Below are 12,655 nucleotides of genomic sequence, written 5' to 3' on the forward strand. Positions count from 1 at the left end.
CATCTCTCCAAGTATCAGCGACATCTGGAAAGCCCCATCCTCATCGCGATAACGGAAAAAATATCGGTCCCGCAGCTCCACCAGATTGGGATATTCCACTAAAAAAGTGTCGTACTATAAGGGGAACTAAGCAGTCATCACAAAATGTTTGTGTTTCCTGGAACATGAGATAACCATGAGTGAGATGCGTGTGACCCGTCCGGAGATGGCGCTCCTGATCCGTCCATGGACGGAACCGGAAAGTAAAAGTTATCTCCCCCATCTTAGTGGTGGCAACCAAAGCCTTCCACCTGCCCTGCCAACTGGCAAGAACTACTACCCTTATACCGGAGTATAAGTCATTGAATGAAATGAGACTAAAAGGAACAATCCGAGTTGTTGCCTGTTTAGCCAACCTGTCGGCCTTCTCATTCCACGGAACTCCAACAAGTGCCGGGACCCAGCACAAACCGACGTGGTAGCCTCTACGCTGTAAAAGGTAGACCCACTCAAGAACTGATAAAACAAGTGGATGAATGGAAGAAGGGATAAAATATTAAACAACGGAAAGAACACTGCGAGAGTCGTTAAAAATTGTAAAAAAAAATGAGATGGGTAGAGTTAAAGAAGATCTTAAAGCTGGATAACAGCAGAAAGCTCTGTCATAAAAACAAATAATATTGGGGAGGCTTTCGCCTGGACAGAAGGAAGGAAAGATAACACTAAATCCGACTCCACTTTCGGATTTTGAATCGTCTGTATATACATGGGACTCGAAATCCATCCGGTAACAAGTTCTTAGAAATAGCAGAGCCGCAGACAGAAATGCCTGGGAATTGCCAATAACCAACTCTAGGAAATCTACAGGGACATACAGGAACGGAAGGTACATTTAATGCCACCATAGAAGAAGCAACCCTAACACCAAAAACTTTAGGCAAACTCGGGTGAAATACATATAGATGGGAACGTGAATCACGGGAGACTGACACACAAGAAACAGAGTCAGGAAGACGCTGAACACGATACCAGCACCTCAGTAATAAGGACTGGTGACGCAAGTCCAGCGGGAGGACTCCAGCATTTACCAGTAAGCTAAGGATTGGGGATGATCGGAACACACTAGTTGCAAAGCGAACACCGGCATGGTGCACCAGTACAACACACCTAAAACGAGCGTCAGTAGCAGACAAATAAACCTCAAAACCATACTCCAACTTAGAAAAAATAAGTGTTCGGTGCAAGAGGAGGAGGGACTGTCTGTCTACACCTCAAGAGGTATGAGCCAAGACTCTAAGGAGTGAGTGCCTTCATACGAGTACATGGTGTCTTAATATAACGAAGGTGAGGTACCCAAGTCTGTCAAATATAAGTCCCAGGAAACGAGTTTCCTCCACACAAGAGATTCTTCTGTTGTATAGATACAAATCTGGGTCAGGGTGAACACCACGAAGGCGGCAAAAATGTATGGCCACAGTCTTCAAAGCTGAAAAACGAAATTCACGAGTTGCAGCCCAATGAGAAATTCTGTTGATTATTAACTGCAACTTCATCTCAATCAAAGGCATCCGCGTCGCAGAAAAGGAGACTGATAAGTCATCGTCATATAAGCTAGGAGGTGGGAGGTGCAGAATACTTCCCAGATATCTTGCGGACTCTATTGAAGACTTCGGTGAGCAGAGTGCGAACTGTGATGGAAGAGACATAACTCTTCAAGTTTCCTGCCGAGCCCACGTTAAGGTGCGACACGACCGTGCACTCACTTGTCGAAAAGCGTCCAAGCAGTGGATGTCCGTCCTCACGATGTCATCAAAGGCGAGAAAAGGCAACACGCTTTTTTTTAAATAGTCGCTGTACATTCCGCATTCCAACAGGGAACAGACGTTTAGGAAACCAGCCATAGATCTTAAGCGTCGGATTGAAGAGCAGCGGAGTGCAAGACATCAGTTAAGTATGTTGTAGCTTCATCACAATTTCCTACCTTATCTCTTAAAAGAGAAGGGGTGCTGAGTTCTGTGAATAACTGCCAATCCGTCTTATATAAACGCCATCGTGGAGGACGTGACTGTGGTGCAGAACCAGTTGACTGGTTCTGATTATATGTATATATATATATATATATATATATATATATATATATATATATATATATATATATATATATATATATATATATATATATATATATATATATATATATATATATATATATATATATATATATATATATATATATATATATATATATATAGATACAAAGAGAGAGAGAGAGAGAGAGAGAGAGAGAGAGAGAGAGAGAGAGAGAGAGAGAGAGAGAGAGAGAGAGAGAGAGAGAGAGAGAGAGAGAGAGAGAGAGAGAGAGAGAGAGAGAGAGAGAGAGAGAGATCTATTGGTGTAAAAGTATCGGTTTGACTATGGAAATGGGTCATGTCCCCAGAGTTTTAAATCTTTAATCCTGTATCCTCGATAAAAGAAGCAAGTAAAAAACCACGTGGGTTGAGAACGTCATCACCCCACAAAGGATGGCGACCAATAAAGTTTCAGAATAAAAGAAAAGAAGAAGGAAGAATATCTAAAAGGTTGTTCTCAGAATAAAAGAAAAGAAGAAGAAAGAGTATCTATTCTAAAAGGTTGTTATGTTCATTCCTTTTGACGGGAACACTGGGAGGTAGATACAGACTGCACAATGTATAAAATCGATTTATAAAAAAACTTTAACAGCAACAACCTGCAGCGGCGAATAAATCTGCAGGTGCAAACAAATGCAAACAGGAGAAAACCTAAAGATCATTACCCGGAGTTCCTCCCAGAAGGCATGCAAACCACAATAATTCCACTGCAGAATCTTGAATATTATTACTTTGAGGGGATTTTCAGGAAAGCCCCTGAGTGAAGCTTCGCTTTCCCAACCTGACTACTGACTAGGTATCTTACTCGGGCAGCGAGGTTTATCTGGACCTACAGTGCTTGTAGGCGCAGAAACCTGAGACTAACTAGTGTTGGGATAGCTACCCGCACACTAGTCTCTAAAACTCTTGAAAAGACTGGTGGAGGAGGAATCCTCGGTCTAGGCATATTGCTATCGCTCCTGGAGTAGGACTTATTAGGAAGATGGGCAGGGAAACCCTCTATGTCCATTTTGGATGTGGAAGAATCACTTTAATTAACGACGTCTAGTTCAGGGTCCTCTAACGCCCCCAAAGGGATCTTTCTAGGAGGGACACCCGTCGAGTCTAAGGACTCAGCAGACTCTCGGGAACGTTTTTGGTGGGAATGAGGAGAAGTTTGAGGACTGAACATTTGCAATATGAACTCCTGCACAAGAAGTCTGAGAAGTAGTTGGTGAAGATGCAGTGGAGGGTTTAGCTGAAGATGTAGTGTAGGGCTTTGCTGAAGATGTAGTAGAGGGCTTATCAGTGGAATCTTCCAAAACAGAGAACTTGTTTAAGAAAGTAACCAAAGAAGCGACACTCTCACAAGTACGGGAGGAAACAATTGGTGGTTAAGGAAGGCGAGAAAATGTTACAATCGTATAACCTGGAGTGGAGGGAAGAGACGTATGTCTTTGCCCCACCATACTTCTGTCTAAAAAGAATTTCTCGCCTGGCACTACCGAGGTAAATGAACTGAGGATTAGCCAGGTGGAAAATATCCTGCTCAAGACGTTATCTCTTGCATTGCCGAGAACGTTGCGGGAGAGCCTCCTTGCAGTAGAAGCAATAAGGTTCCGATTCACATTCAGGATTAGAGTGTGAGTCAAGGGCTGAGCAGTGACCACACCGGGGACGATTTGGACAGTTCTTCCTCCCGTGACCGAACTCGTAAAACCAGTAGCATTGTAAGGGACGATCAATAAAAGCCTTTATTGGGAGAGAAAGAGGACCAATCTTAACACGCTCAGAGAGAAAAGAACCATAGAATGTGAGCATGATGATTTTACCATTGTCTCTAATCTTGGCCACTCGTTGAACATTATCAGGCCATAACTGAAGGATATCATTTTCTGAGAATTCGTATAGGTCCTGGTTGTAAATACGTCCTTTGCAGTAGCTTAATAGGTTCAAAGATCCCATTATAAGGGCATGGTAGATGGATGAGCACCATCACCTGCGTTAAATCTTAAGCTCGGATCAAGACACCTTTGCCTTATTTCTTGATGTTATTTGTAGGGAATGCTCCAATCTCCCTTTCCAGATACTTGGCAGCATGAATAAAATTTCCTCGACCTTCTCTATACTATGCTACAAACCAATAAGGGTAGGTAGATGGCGAACTTCTTCAGCATCGTCAAAGACATTAGGACAATAATTATTCTCGCTGTCAGCTACATTGTTTGAGCGAATGATCTCAGCAGTTGTTGTCTCCAAGATGCAGAGAATTTATTACCTCAAGAGCAGCTTTGGCAGCAAAGTCAGATGTAAATGTCACACAGTACCGATTAAAAAGACAATCGCCATCATATTTGAGACAGATACAGAGAGCTGTTCCAAAAGGCTTGAAAATTGAGTGAATAACACGGTATGACATGGATGCGTAGATATTAATGATCATAAGAGTGTCAAAACTCAAAAACTGACCAAAAGGGCCTTCGCCATGAGAAGCAACAGCAGAAGGAGTACGAGCTCCTGCCTGCACATCACCATCAGGACCAGAGGGTGATGTCTTGAGGCCCTGGTCGACCGCCCTTCGAGGACCGGATGAACTATTATGTTTACCCACAAGTATACTATAAAAAAAAAAAAAATGGTTCCAGGGGCCTAGGGAAACCGCCTACTGGAGGAGCGAGCGCTGGCCGCCGTAAACGGAGTATTTGACAAGGTACCCCATTAAGCATTTGACAAGGTACCCCATCAAAGGCTCCTGAGAAAGGTTAGAGCACACGGGATAGATGGGAAGGTGTTAGGCTGGATAAAGTCATGGCTTAGCGACAGGCGACAAAGAGTTGTAATAAACGGCTCGAAATCCGATTGGGGTCATGTAATTAGTGGGATGCCACAAGGATCAGTATTAGGGCCATTATTATTTCATATATATATCAATGACTTGGATAGTGGAATTAGTAGTGATGCTAGTAAATTTGCGGATGACACAAAGATAGGTAAATTAATTAGGTCAGAATCGGATGCCATCGCCTTGCAAGGAAATTTAGATAGGATGAATGAATGGACGGACAGATGGCAAATGCAATTTAATATCAACAAATGCAAAGTACTTAGCGTTGGTAGAGGAGACCCACACGTGTAGTAGATACACATTAAACAACGAAACTCTGGTAGGTACAAAGTACCTACGTCTAGGAAAAACAATGCATAGAGGCCAGAAACAGGGCAAATAGGGTACTAGGATTAATTTTTAGGAGTGTTAAAAGTAGAAGGCCGGAAATAATATTAAAGTTATATTTGGCGCTGGTCAGGCCTCATCTAGACTACGCTGTGCAGTTCTGATCCCCACATTACAGGAAAGATATAGGATACAATCAGTACAGAGGAGAATGACTAAAAGGATACAGGGGATAAGGAGTATCCCTTACGAGGCGAGATTGAAGCTGTTAAATTTACATTCTTAAGAGAGACGTGGGTTAAGAGGGGACCTGATAGAAGTCTTTAAGTGGTATAAGGGTTATAACAAGGGGGGATGTAAGCAAAATTCTTAGGATTAGCAACCAGGGTAGAACACGAAATAACGGGTTCAAGCTTGAAAAATTTAGGTTTAGGAAGGAGATTACATTTACTGCACCATTTACTTACTACACAACACATGCCCCGCCCCACCACCACCTCACCCCCACATTGTACAACAATTCATCGCGCCATCTTTCCTCCCCTGTGTCCTCGCCCCGCCAGGAGCCCTGCCATCAAGACGCTCTTTCCTACACTTCTTTCATCTGGCTCCTATTCCCTCATTCTTGCTTAGTTCGTCCTGCCTCAGCTGATCCATACAATTATCTATATACACCACCAAAAAAAGACTTATCACGATCTCTGCGATGAACACTTGCGAGAGGAGGATGTGAGAGGGGAGATGGGGGAGGAGTGTTGGAACAACACATGTGTTTGTGACGCGCTACACAAAATACGACAAGTAAGGGGGTAGGAATCGGAAAGCTCCAGGAAGAACAGTGAAAAAAAATACATCACAATATTGTGAGTTATATTTCAATGTCTGTAAAGTGAGGAATACGAAAAGGAAGGAGGAGGAAGGCGACCAGGAGGCTGAGCGAGGGTTCGGGGGGGGTGGTATTCACAAAAGGACGCTGTGATACAGGTGTGTGTATGAGTATGTGTGTGAACTAGCCTGCCACCGCCCACGTCACCAGTGTTGTGTTGGAAGACAACGGGTGTACATAAGCCCCACGCGAAACACACACACACACACTTCCACGCAGCAGCACGCCAGCCAACATGAGGTGAGTGCCAGCCTCCACACACCACCTGTATCCTCAGCTATTCCACTGTTATCAGGTCTGGTCCAAGTTGCCTCCTCTATGTAATTGTATGCCTTCTGATTGGGCCTGTGTGTGTGTGTGTGTGTGTGTGTGTGTGTGTGTGTGTGCTTCTGGATGTCTGGCTGAGGGATTGGGTGGATGCTTACACATCACAAATAATACCGCCAGGCTTCCTGGATCAAGAGTCTCGTGCAGCACAGCACATGTTAATAATGACAGTAACAAACAATATCCGTCAATGGCCTCTGAACACAGTCCTCAGTGGAGCCTAAAGCGTTTAATTAAGAAAACGAGCCTTAGCGTAAGTCGGCGCGACACCACCTTTACAATGTTCTGATCAGCTGCTCTATGTTCCTGCCGCTTCGGCGTTGCCCTGCCTCAGGATCGCTGTAGCCACGCTGTTGCTTCTGGTAGCTATCGGGACCACTGATGCCTTCTGGATCTTCAGCAATGGAGAAGCCAAAGACGCAAAGGCGAACATGCACCAGGAGGACGCCAAACACGTGGTGAAGAGGTACGTGCATGTAAGAGTATGAGCAGCCTTGGCAGTATGGAAAGCTGTCTGTTACCCAGTGCATTACTGTGCATTTTGGTTCACCTTACTATGAACTAACTCTTGGTCAATGATTGTTGCCGCAGGGAAGCCTTCAAGGAGGAGGAGGAGGAGGACCATCTTATAAGAATAGGGTAAATATGTTATGATTATTATTATTATTATTTTTATCATTGTTATTATTTTTATTATTATTATTATTATTATTATTATTATTATTATTATTATTATTATTATTATTATCATCATCATTATTATCATTATCATTATCTTATTGTTATTATTGCTATTACAATCACTATTACTATTATTTTTACTATTATTATTATCATCACTATAATAAACATTATTATTATTATTATTATTATTATTATTATTATTGTTATTATTATCATTATTATTATTATTATTATTATTACTATTATTATTATCATTGTTGTTGTTGTTGTTGTTGTTGTTGTTGTTGTTCCTGTTGTTGTTGTTGTTGTTGTTGTTGTTGTTACCATCATCATTATGAATGCCACGATCATTATGATTATCATATTTATTACAATCATCATCATCATCGTCATTATGATTATTACTGTCATCATCATTATCTTCATCCTCACCCCCACCATCATCGTCATCATTCTAAAGGTTTTTATGTAACCTTGTAAAAGTGACGATGAAGGTAAACTAACGAAATATTACAGCAATTCACAAGGATAAACATATAATAAACCAAGCAAGCTTTACAAATGAGGAGGAGGCAGTAGACACCTGCCGAAACGATAATTACTCCCAGTGAGGTCTAAAGCACTGTTCAGGGGGTGCTGTGAACTTATCATTAAACCCAGCTGTGACCTCACTGAACGTTTCCCTTTGTGTCTCACAACACAAGGGGGCAGTCACAGCCTGCCCTCTAAAGACAACTCTCTTCCTCCACACAGAACTACAAGCACCTAATAACACACACACCCTTCACTCAAAAATTTTAAAATCATGGCGACTCCTACACCAGCCTCGGAGTCCCCATCTGGGGAGGGGACCATAAATGTCCCCAGGTCGGACTGCCTTTCCGTCGACGACCCTAAGTGTCTTGACACCCCCCTCAACTTTTTCTTCATTAACTTCTGCAACATTCGCGGTCTAAGATCTAATTTTCAATCTGTAGAACACCACCTCTCCTCTTCTAAACCTCATCTTCTTTTCCTCACTGAAACTCAGGTGTGTGAGGCAACTGACAGTAGCCCCTTTTCTGTTCCCTCCTACTTTCTCTATCCTCATTTTCGATCCAAAGCTGGATGCTGCGTTTATGTGCGCAATGACTTAACCTGCTCTCGTGCCCACGCTCTTGAATCTTCCGAGTTTTCCACCATCTGGCTACGACTACAGAGTCATTCTCATACTAAATTTATCTGTGCTGTATACCTCTCTCCTAACTTCTCTGACTATAAGAAATTCTTTGACTACTTAACTTCCAAAGTGGAGCACATTCTGACCCTCTTCCCTTTTGCAGAGATCTCCATTCTTGGAGACTTCAATGTTCACCACCAGCTTTGGCTTTCCTCTCCCTTCACTGACCATCCTGGTGAACTAGCCTACAACTTTGCTATCCTCCATGACCTAGAGCAATTGGTGCAACACCCTACTCGTATTCCTGACCGTCTTGGAGATACGCCCAACATTCTTGACCTTTTCCTGACCTCTAATCCTTCTGCTTATGCTGTCACCCTTTCTTCTCCGTTGGGCTCCTCCGATCACAATCTCATATCTTTATCTTGTCCTATCACTCCAATCCCTCCTCAGGATCCCCCTAAGCGAAGGTGCCTCTGGCGTTTTGCCTCTGCTAGTTGGGAGGACCTGAGGAGGTATTTTGCTGATTTTCCTTGGAATGACTACTGCTTCCGTGTCAGAGACCCGTCTTTGTGTGCTGAGCGCATAACAGAGGTGATAGTGTCTGGCATGGAGGCGTACATTCCTCACTCTTTTTCTCGTCCTAAACCTTCTAAACCTTGGTTTAACACAGCTTGCTCTCGTGCTATACATGATAGAGAGGTGGCCCACAAAAGGTACTTAAGCCTTCCATCACCAGAATCTCATGCACTTTATATTTCTGCCCGGAACCATGCCAAGTCTGTTCTCCAACTAGCCAAAAACTCCTTCATTAACAGAAAATGTCAAAACCTTTCAAGATCTAACTCCCCTCGTGATTTCTGGCATCTAGTCAAAAATATCTCCAATAACTTTGCTTCTTCTTCTTTCCCTCCTCTACTTCAACCAGATGGCACCACTGCTATCACATCTATTTCTAAAGCTGAGCTCTTCGCTCAAACCTTTGCTAAAAACTCTACCTTGGACGATTCTCGTCTTGTTCCTCCCTCTCCCCCACCCTCTGACTACTTCATGCCACGTATTAAAATTCTTCGTAATGATGTTTTCCATGCCCTCGCTGGTCTAAACCCTCGGAAGGCTTATGGACCTGATGGGGTCCCTCCTATTGTTATCCGAAACTGTGCCTCCGTGCTTGCACCTTGCCTAGTCAAACTCTTTCAGCTCTGTCTGTCAACATCTACCTTTCCTTCTTGCTGGAAGTTTGCCTACATTCAACCTGTTCCTAAAAAGGGTGACCGCTCTAATCCCTCAAACTACCGTCCTATTGCTTTAATTTCCTGCTTATCTAAAGTTTTTGAATCTATCCTCAACAGGAAGATTCTTAAACATCTATCACTTCACAACCTTCTATCTGATCGCCAGTATGGGTTCCGTCAAGGCCGCTCTACTGGTGATCTTCTGGCTTTCCTTACTGAGTCTTGGTCATCCTCTTTTAGAGACTTTGGTGAAACTTTTGCTGTTGCCTTGGACATATCAAAAGCCTTTGATAGAGTCTGGCACAAAGCTTTGATTTCAAAACTACCCTCCTACGGTTTCTATCCTTTTCTCTGTAACTTCATCTCAAGTTTCCTTTCTGACCGTTCTATTGCTGCTGTGGTAGACGGTCACTGTTCTTCTCCTAAATCTATTAACAGTGGTGTTCCTCAGGGTTCTGTCCTGTCACCCACTCTCTTCTTATTATTCATTAATGATCTTCTAAACCAAACTTCTTATCCTATCCACTCCTATGCTGATGATACCACCCTGCACTTCTCCACGTCTTTTCATAGACGTCCAACCCTTCAGGAGGTAGACATATCACGCAGGGAAGCCACAGAACGCCTGACTTCTGATCTTTCTAAAATTTCTGATTGGGGCAGAGCAAACTTGGTATTGTTCAATGCCTCAAAAACTCAATTCCTCCATCTATCAACTCGACACAATCTTCCAGACAACTATCCCCTCTTCTTCAATGACACTCAATTGTCCCCCTCTTCTACACTGAACATCCTCGGTCTGTCCTTTACTTATAATCTGAACTGGAAACTTCACATCTCATCTCTAGCTAAAACAGCTTCTATGAAGTTAGGTGTTCTGAGACGTCTCCGCCAGTTTTTCTCACCCCCCCAGCTGCTAACTCTGTACAAGGGCCTTATCCGTCCATGTATGGAGTATGCTTCACATGTCTGGGGGGGTTCCACTCATACTGCTCTTCTAGACAGGGTGGAATCAAAAGCTTTTCGTCTCATCAACTCCTCTCCTCTAACTGACTGTCTTCAGCCTCTCTCTCACCGCCGCAATGTTGCATATCTAGCTGTCTTCTACCGCTATTTTCATGCCAACTGCTCTTCTGATCTTGCTAACTGCATGCCTCCCCTCCTTCCGCGGCCTCGCTGCACAAGACTTTCTTCTTTCTCTCACCCCTATTCTGTCCACCTCTCTAACGCAAGAGTTAACCAGTATTCTCAATCATTCATCCCTTTCTCTGGTAAACTCTGGAACTCCCTGCCTTCTTCTGTATTTCCACCTTCCTATGACTTGAATTCCTTCAAGAGGGAGGTTTCAAGACACTTATCCACCAATTTTTGACCACTGCTTTGACCCTTTTATGGGACTGGTATTTCAGTGGGCATTTTTTTTATTAGATTTTTGTTGCCCTTGGCCAGTATCCTTCCTACATAAAAAAAAAAAAAATACTGTGTAAACAAAGAGCAAATGCAGATAACACAATAAACTGCACAACCGACTAATGGATTTATATTTATCTATTTTTTTTTTTTTCCATGATTAAAGTTTTCCATTTTTACTCTTAGAAAGTAATATGAACAAACTGTAGCTGATTAATTACCTATACTTTAATATTATCTACAGAGAGGCGGACGAGGACGAGGAGGCGGAAGACGATGAGGATGGCGAGGAGGATGACGATGAATCTGAACATGACATAGTGAGGTGAGTCACGGCTTAATAAAAACATACAAAAATATGGAAAAATACAGAATTTTTTTAAATGCCATGAAATTTTTTTTTTTATGGAGTTCACATCGCAAAAATGAAAAAAAAAAGCACAATAAAGCTCATCGACTTTATGGATTTCAAAACATTTAGAATGATTGTGATACGCAAGATGAACGAAATTAAAAGGGAAACTTTATTACATTTTTTCACATGTGAGAGTTACAGAAATCAATGACATCATTTCTGACGGGGGCTGTATTAATACACGAACACACTTTGTAGTGGCGCTTTGAGTCACGGCAAGGAAAAACGCGGCACTGAATCTTAATTACCTTGACAGGGATGATGAAGACAATGACGATGAGGAAGAGCATGACGACGACGAGGATGAGGATGACGATAACGAGGAGGAGGATGATGAGGATGAGGATTAATCAGCCGAATTCATGAAGGAGCCAGCCACGAGAGGGAGTCACTGTACAAAACACCTGTAATCGTTAACACTTCTACTGCACCTGGAGATCCGAAATTGTTACCAAACCCTTGTGGCATCTTTAGACCTTAGATCTTTGACCTTTAGGCCTGCAGGTCCAAACTCGTCACCTGTATCATCTCTGCACCTATAACGCCTGTACCACTGACCATCAATACAGCTAAAAGCAATTATCTATCATCACATCTCTACACACTCAATGCCTGTCAAGAAGGCCATTCGTACACTTCAGAAATTACTTGTTACTTGTATCACCTCTACACCTGTAACACCTGTTAAAATATCATTAGTACATATCAAGGAAATTATGTGTTACCTATGTCACCTATACACACCTTAACACCTGTATAAGCTGGATATTACCACGCCTGGACTTATTGGATACTTGCGCTAACTTTCTACTTCCTTAACACCTGAGCACAGTGGTTATGAATTGATCGGATCTTTACTTTATTGACCAGAAATTTAAGCTAAAATGAAAGACTTATTATACTTAAGTAGTTCAGGGAGACAACAAAATAAACCTAAAAAAAAAGTAACGTAATTATTAACACATTAATGCATTCTGGCCTCCTGATGTTCACTGCAAATAGATCAGTGCTATGTGCTATTTAGACCACAGTTCACATCTTTCTAGCCTGCCTGGACTCAATCAGTCATAAAAGAGCCCAGTGTTTACCCTCTAACAGCACCACACTTACCAGTAAACACATTTGCAGATCCTTGGATGTATCGCAAAACTCAGGCAGTTACTTCTTTTTTAGCTTTAGTCTTTCAATGCAGCAAAAAAAAAAAAAAAAAAAAAAAAAAAAAAAAAAAAATATATATATATATATATATATATATATATATATATATATATATATATATA

General features: G+C 42.2%; 1 protein-coding gene across 2 annotated transcripts; it reads left to right on the forward strand.

Annotated features, from left to right (window-relative positions):
* Positions 1 to 6,183: 6,183 nt before the first annotated feature.
* LOC135114951 (trigger factor-like) lies at positions 6,184 to 12,248 on the forward strand. Of its 2 annotated transcripts, XM_064031257.1 has the most exons (5): positions 6,249 to 6,385; positions 6,807 to 6,938; positions 7,064 to 7,111; positions 11,205 to 11,285; positions 11,632 to 12,248. In XM_064031257.1, exons 1-5 carry the CDS (start codon positions 6,381 to 6,383, stop codon positions 11,723 to 11,725), a joined length of 360 nt encoding a protein of 119 aa, XP_063887327.1. In that variant the 5' UTR covers positions 6,249 to 6,380; the 3' UTR covers positions 11,726 to 12,248. The 2 variants fall into 2 exon arrangements, with proteins under 2 accessions (XP_063887328.1, XP_063887327.1); XM_064031258.1 differs by lacking the exon at positions 7,064 to 7,111 and having other exon boundaries at positions 6,184 to 6,385.
* Positions 12,249 to 12,655: the final 407 nt, after the last annotated feature.

This window comes from Scylla paramamosain, chromosome 28 (assembly GCF_035594125.1).
Source record: "Scylla paramamosain isolate STU-SP2022 chromosome 28, ASM3559412v1, whole genome shotgun sequence".
NCBI lineage: Eukaryota > Metazoa > Arthropoda > Malacostraca > Decapoda > Portunidae > Scylla > Scylla paramamosain.

What these genes read in the sequence shown, in the direction of transcription:
- LOC135114951 (XM_064031257.1), top strand. An exon ending in GACCATCTTATAAGAATAGG is followed by an intron (nt 7,112 to 11,204) that starts GTAAATATGTTA and finishes TATTATCTACAG; the next exon opens with AGAGGCGGACGAGGACGAGG. An exon ending in TCTGAACATGACATAGTGAG is followed by an intron (nt 11,286 to 11,631) that starts GTGAGTCACGGC and finishes TTACCTTGACAG; the next exon opens with GGATGATGAAGACAATGACG.